This window comes from Mobula birostris, chromosome 8 (genome assembly GCF_030028105.1).
Source record: "Mobula birostris isolate sMobBir1 chromosome 8, sMobBir1.hap1, whole genome shotgun sequence".
Classification (NCBI taxonomy): Eukaryota; Metazoa; Chordata; class Chondrichthyes; order Myliobatiformes; family Myliobatidae; genus Mobula; species Mobula birostris.
The window spans coordinates 137,765,037-137,771,036 of NC_092377.1; the positions used below are offsets into that span (position 1 = coordinate 137,765,037).

Sequence of the window (6,000 nt, forward strand, 5' to 3'; positions counted from 1 at the left end):
AAGTGTGAGGCGGTACACTTTGGAAGGACAAACTGCAAGGCAGAGTACAAAGTAAATGGCAGGATACTTGGTAGTGTGGAGGAGCAGAGGGATCTCGGGGTACATGTCCACAGATCCCTGAAAGTTGCCTCACAGGTGGCTAGGGTAGTTAAGAAAGCTTATGGGGTGTTAGCTTTCATAAGTCGAGGGATAGAGTTTAAGAGTCGCGATGTAATGATGCAGCTCTATAAAACTCTGGTTAGGCCACACTTGGAGTACTGTGTCCAGTTCTGGTCACCTCACTATAGGAAGGATGTGGAAACATTGGAAAGGGTACGGAGGAGATTTACCAGGATGCTGCCTGGTTTAGAAAGTATGCATTATGATCAGAGATTAAGGGAGCTAGGGCTTTACTCTTTGGAGAGAAGGAGGATGAGAGGAGACATGATAGAGGTGTACAAGATAATAAGAGGAATAGATGGAGTGGATAGTCAGCGCCTCTTCCCCAGGGCACCACTGCTCAATACAAGAGGACATGGCTTTAAGGTAAGGGGTGGGAAGTTCAAGGGGGATATTAGAGGAAGGTTTTTTACTCAGAGAGTCGTTGGTGTGTGGAATGCACTGCCTGAATCAGTGGTGGAGGCAGATACACTAGTGAAGTTTAAGAGACTACTAGACAGGTATATGGAGGAATTTAAGGTGGGGGCTTATATGGGAGGCAGGGTTTGAGGGTCGGCACAACATTGTGGGCCGAAGGGCCTGTATTGTGCTGTACTATTCTATATCTATGTCTAGGTCTATTTTTCCCTTGGGATTCACTCCCGAAGCTTTCCCCATGAGTGGGTGTAGCCACAAGGCAGTGGAGGTTTAAGATCAGAGTTTTCCTTCTCCTAGATGAGCTGTCAGCTATGACTGACAAGCCCCACCTGCCCGAAGCAACTGGTTTTAAGGCACCAGTAACCCGCCTTTGCCCCTTCTCCTGTCAGTAGAAACAGTTCTGCCGGGCTTAGTAGATAAGCCAAACATGAAGGCCAGGAACTGGACTTAGTTGTCAGAGGGTATTTGAGGCGCACGCCATTGCGAGCATTTAATAGATTATGGGAGCGTATCTCCACTACCCTCTCCCCCAGCTACAACAGCCATATCAGCCTTAAGGGACATACACACAGAACATAGATAAATAAGGACAGGAGTTGGCCTAATGGGCTTTTGAGTCACCAGATTCAAGCTCAAAGTTCAAAGTAAGATTTATTATCAGAGTACAAACATGTCATCACATACACCCTGAGATTCATCTTCCTACAGGCTTACTTAGCAAGACTATAGAACAGTAACTATAAACAGGATGAATGAGCAAAAAACTGTACAAATGCCAATATAAATAAATAGCAATAAATAACGAGAGCGTGAAATAAAGAATCCTTAAAGTGAGACCACTGGTTGTGGGAACACTGTTATCCTCTTTTATTCAAGAGCCTGATGGTTGAGGGGTAGTAATTGTCCTTGAACCTGGTGGTGCGAGTCCTGAGGCTCCTGTACCTTCTACCTGATGGCAGCAGCGAGAAGAGAGCATGGCCTGCGTGGTGAGGATCTCTGGTGATGGGTGCTGCCTTTCTACGGCAATGTTTTGTGTAGATGTGCTCAATGGTTGGGAGTGCTTCACCCTGACAACAAGCTGTTCCTCGATTTCAGTACAGTATTCCTGCTCTTCCTGCATGCTCTTTTAGTGTATTTTGTGCCTGGAACTAAGTCTACTCCATCTTAAATACAGGCTAAAGAACTGGCCTCCATAGCTCTCTGTGGTAGAAAATCCCTAGTTCACCTTCCTCTTCTCATTTCAGCATTAAGTGTCTTCCCTCATATCCTGTGAGTGTGACCCTGGTTCTTGACTTGCCTGCTGGGAGAAAGATCCTCGGTTGTGTGTGTGTGTGTGTCTATATATATATACTATGTCTGATTGATTGGCCAATACTCATCAACCAACCAGACATAGTAATACTAGAGAAGGAACAGAAGAAAGCAATAGTAATAGACGTGGCAATCCCAAATTACAGTAACATCAGGGAGAAAGAATATGAGAAGCTGGAGAAATACCAGAGCTTGAAAGAGCAGATAGAAAGGATGTGAATTTAAGCAGTAGGATTAACAAGCTTGCAAAAATAAGTGGTGGGGTGGTGTGGTTAGTGAGGAATGTTGTCTGAGACTACTGCGGGATGCACTGTAGATCAGATAGAAAGTTGGGCATAGAAGTGGCAGGTGGAGTTTAATCCTGACAAAACCAGGGGGATGGATTTTGGCATGTTAATTTGGAGTAGGACTGGTACAGTAAACGGTATGGTGCTGAAAAATGTTGGTGAACAGAGCCAGCTGGGAGTCAAGTCACAGGAATCTTGGTCTGCATGGGCCAGTGGGGCTGAAGGGCCTTTTTCTGTGCTGCATGACTCTATGATTCTATGACTTGATATCTATAAGTTCCCGGAGGTGGAAAGGACAGGGTGGTGGAGAAGCCTTATGGAATCCTTGCCTTCATTGGGTGGGGCATAGAGCAGAAGACATTATGTTGCCACTTTACAAAATACTGCATTTGAACAATTGTGTGTGGTCCTGTTCACCACACTAGGGGAAGTATCTGATTGTACTGGAGAGAGTGCAGAGGAGATTCACCAGGACATAGCCTGCAGAGAAAGGACTTGTTTTTCCCGGAGGAAAGGAGAAGGAAGGGTAACCTGACAGAAGTGTACAAGATTATGGGAGCTATAGGTAGAGTAGATGGTAAAAATAATTTTTCCCACGGTAGGGGTATAGAAAAGAAGGAGGCACAGGTTTAAGGTGAGAGGAAGGATTTTTAAAGGGAATCTAAGGGGTAGGTTTTTGTAAAAACATAGAGTAGCTGATACCTGGAACGTGCTACCATAGGAAGTGGTACAATCAAATACAATCATTATGCATTTAAGTCGCTCCCCACGGGAGTCCGCGTCAGGCCAGAGGTCAGGAGGTCACGTCGCGGTGGATGAAGACCCCACAGAAGGACTGAGTTCAAGCTGTCGCTCTCCTCGATGCTGACGGAGGGTGTTTTCAAAATTCTGAGACATATGTGATTATCGGTGTGAATGTAGTTTATATTGATCCCCTTCAGTTTTTTGGTGTTTTCTATCTTGTTGCCCATTGGCGGGAGGGAGATATGTTATTTTTTTTTTGAGTGAGGGAGGGATTGGGTGTTTGATGTTATTGTTGTTGTTTTTTTGTGTATGTGGGAGAGATTTGGGAGTTGCAGGTTTGATGGTTTACCTGCCTCGTCCGGACGGGCAATATGTTACCTTTTGTGCGAGGGAGGAGTTGGTGGGGTTGGGGTTTGAGGGTTTTGTTTCTTTTTTCTTTTTCATGTGGGAGTGGGGTTAATGTCCTTTCTTTCAACGACCGTCATGGTTTTCCTGTATCTTATCTGGAGAAGACGAATCTCAGAGTTGTATTCTCTGCATACATAGTTTGATAATAAAATGAACATTTGAATTAGGGAGACTCTTGAATTGGCAAGGGGATACAGTCCTAATGTAGGCAAATGGGATTAGTGTAGATGGATCAAGATGGAAAAAGATCAGAATATCTCCAGTCAGCCATAGGACATACCGTATATCTGAGCTGTGTGACTCCATGACTCAGTGTCTACGATTAGCTTGAGGAAGAAGCTAAAATATTGTAATTAACTTTTCAAAAAAGTGGCCTAGAAACTAATTTGCCATAAAAGGTATGCTATGTTTTGTAATAGAAACACAATTTCTGAGCCCCTTCATGAAATATACTGTGACATTTTGCACACCCTACAGAGTAGGTATCTTTTCCAGTTTGGAAGTATTTCTAGTTCCATATACAGTCTTTCAAATTATTTATCTGGGGGAGTGATGGTTCACATGCTACAAATAAGTAATTTTAACTTAGAACATTATTAAAATGTTAAGCAGAGGCAGAAAGCCTGCTGGAAGACCTGGACAAAGAGGGAGAGTGGAAAAGAAGTGGCCAATGGAAGACAGCACAGGGATGTCGGGGGGTGGGGGGTGGGGAGGGGTTAGGCACTTTGGTAACACCAATAAAGGAGTAGGGTATTTTTTAAACGGGGAGGGAATTCAGATATCAGAAGTGCAAAGGGACTTGGGAACTCCCACAATGTTAAATTGGAGATTGAGACAGTGGTAAGGAAGGCAAGTGTAATATTAGCATTAATTTCAAGAGGACCATCCAAAATATGCAAAGAAGCAGTACATGTATAGAGTTCAGTTCTAGCAAGAAAACTTCAAAAATAAGTTGCTCACTCCATTTCACTGATTTCTGGGCTTTCTGTTACAGGGGTCACAATAGTACAAGGAGTTATTAGTAGCAGCTACTAGGTTCCTGGCTTTAACTGCATGCGAACTCCAGCAATTGCTGCTGGTTTCATTCTGTGATATTGCTCTCTGTCAACCCTATATCTATAATACAACTGTAAAATCTAAACCTCCATTCCCTTCCTCCAGGAACCTCTTCACACATAGGCTAACGTTTTGCAAAACTTCGTAACAGTATACTCACATTATTTCCAGACTCCAAGGGCTTTGGGAGGATTCTAAAAAGGAAATAAAAATAAGTATTGTTCATTAAGTAAATGATAAAGGGGATAAAGTCTCTGAGCCAAACTCTGGCCGCATTTCATTCACAATAAAACTGAGAAAATGCCCTTAGAACAAATATAAAACATAAATACCATCCCCCCCCCCCCCCACACACACACACACAAATAAGTCTGTTCACCAAATTCGGAAGGATGAAGAAACCCATATCATACATAGAACAAAGTGTAAATTAATTCATGCATGGCTTAACTTTATTGGACATGTTTTTTTTCTCAGATGTATGTTAAATGTGGTGCTTGGGAGCTAAAAATTTTGAAGGTAGGTAAGTCACGTGGACCAGATGTTCTACACCCCAGGGTTCTGAAAGAGGTCACTGAAGAGATCATGGAGGCATTAGTAATGATCTTTCAAGAATCACTAGATTCTGGAATGGTTTCTGAGGACTGGCAAATTGCAAATGTCACTCCTCTCTTTGAGAAAGGAGGGAGGCAAAAGAAAGGAAACTATTGGCCAGTTAGCCTGACTTCAGTGCTGGAGGGATGTTGGAGTCTATTATTAAGAATATCAAAAGGATGGTATTAAATTAAAACATTCCCAGGGTAGTTTACCCTGCTCACTTTATGTTTGAAAGTTTTGAGCACTTGGGCCAGCCTTTTGCACAAAACTTACAGAAGTTTTCTGTTCATGTAAGGTTTTGGCCACAGGTCCAGTTGACTTTAGTGCTTTAGTAACTGGAATATTGATATTAACGCTATGTAAATGCATTTATACTCTGAACCAAATGAGTTCTTCATATAATTATCTATATATTTTTTTAATTTCTTGGATTACTTGGAGGCACATGATAAAATGGATCAAAGTCAGCATGGTTTTCTCAAGGGGAAATCTTGCCTGACAAATCTACTGGAATTCCTTGAGGAAATATAAGGCAGGATAGACAATGGAGAGTCAGTGGATGTTGTTTATTTGGATTTTCAGAGGCCTTTGACAAGGTGTTGCATGTGAAACTGCTTAACAAAATAAGAGCCCATGGAATTACAAGAGGTACCAGAATGGATAGAAGATTGGCTGACTGGCAGGAGGCAAAGAGTGGGAATAAAGGAGGCATTTTCTCATTGGCGGCTGGTGACCAGTGGTGTGCTGCAGGGATCGCTGCTAAGACCACTTCACGTTATATGTCAATGATTTGAATGAAAGAATCGATGGCTTTGTAGCCAAGTTTGCAGACGATACAATGAAAGGTGGAAGGGAAAATAGTGTTGAGATTGCAAGGTATCTGCAGAAGGACTTAGACAGATTGGGCAAAGTAGTGGTAGATGGAATATAATGCAGGGAAGTGCATGGTCATGTACTTTGGCACAACAAATAAAGATGTGCACTATTTTATAAATAGGGAGAAAAATCAAAAATCAGTGGT

General features: G+C 42.6%; 1 protein-coding gene across 1 annotated transcript in view; it reads right to left on the reverse strand.

Annotated features, from left to right (window-relative positions):
• Positions 1-4,568, reverse strand: part of LOC140201776 (SH2 domain-containing protein 6-like) — a 59,102-nt gene extending 54,534 nt beyond the window's left edge. Inside the window, exon 1 of the mRNA XM_072266423.1 lies at positions 4,543-4,568. Within this exon, the coding sequence (XP_072122524.1) occupies positions 4,543-4,544 (2 nt within the window). The 5' untranslated portion in view covers positions 4,545-4,568. The remainder of the gene's footprint in view (positions 1-4,542) is intronic.
• Between the last annotated feature and the right edge of the window lie 1,432 nt (positions 4,569-6,000).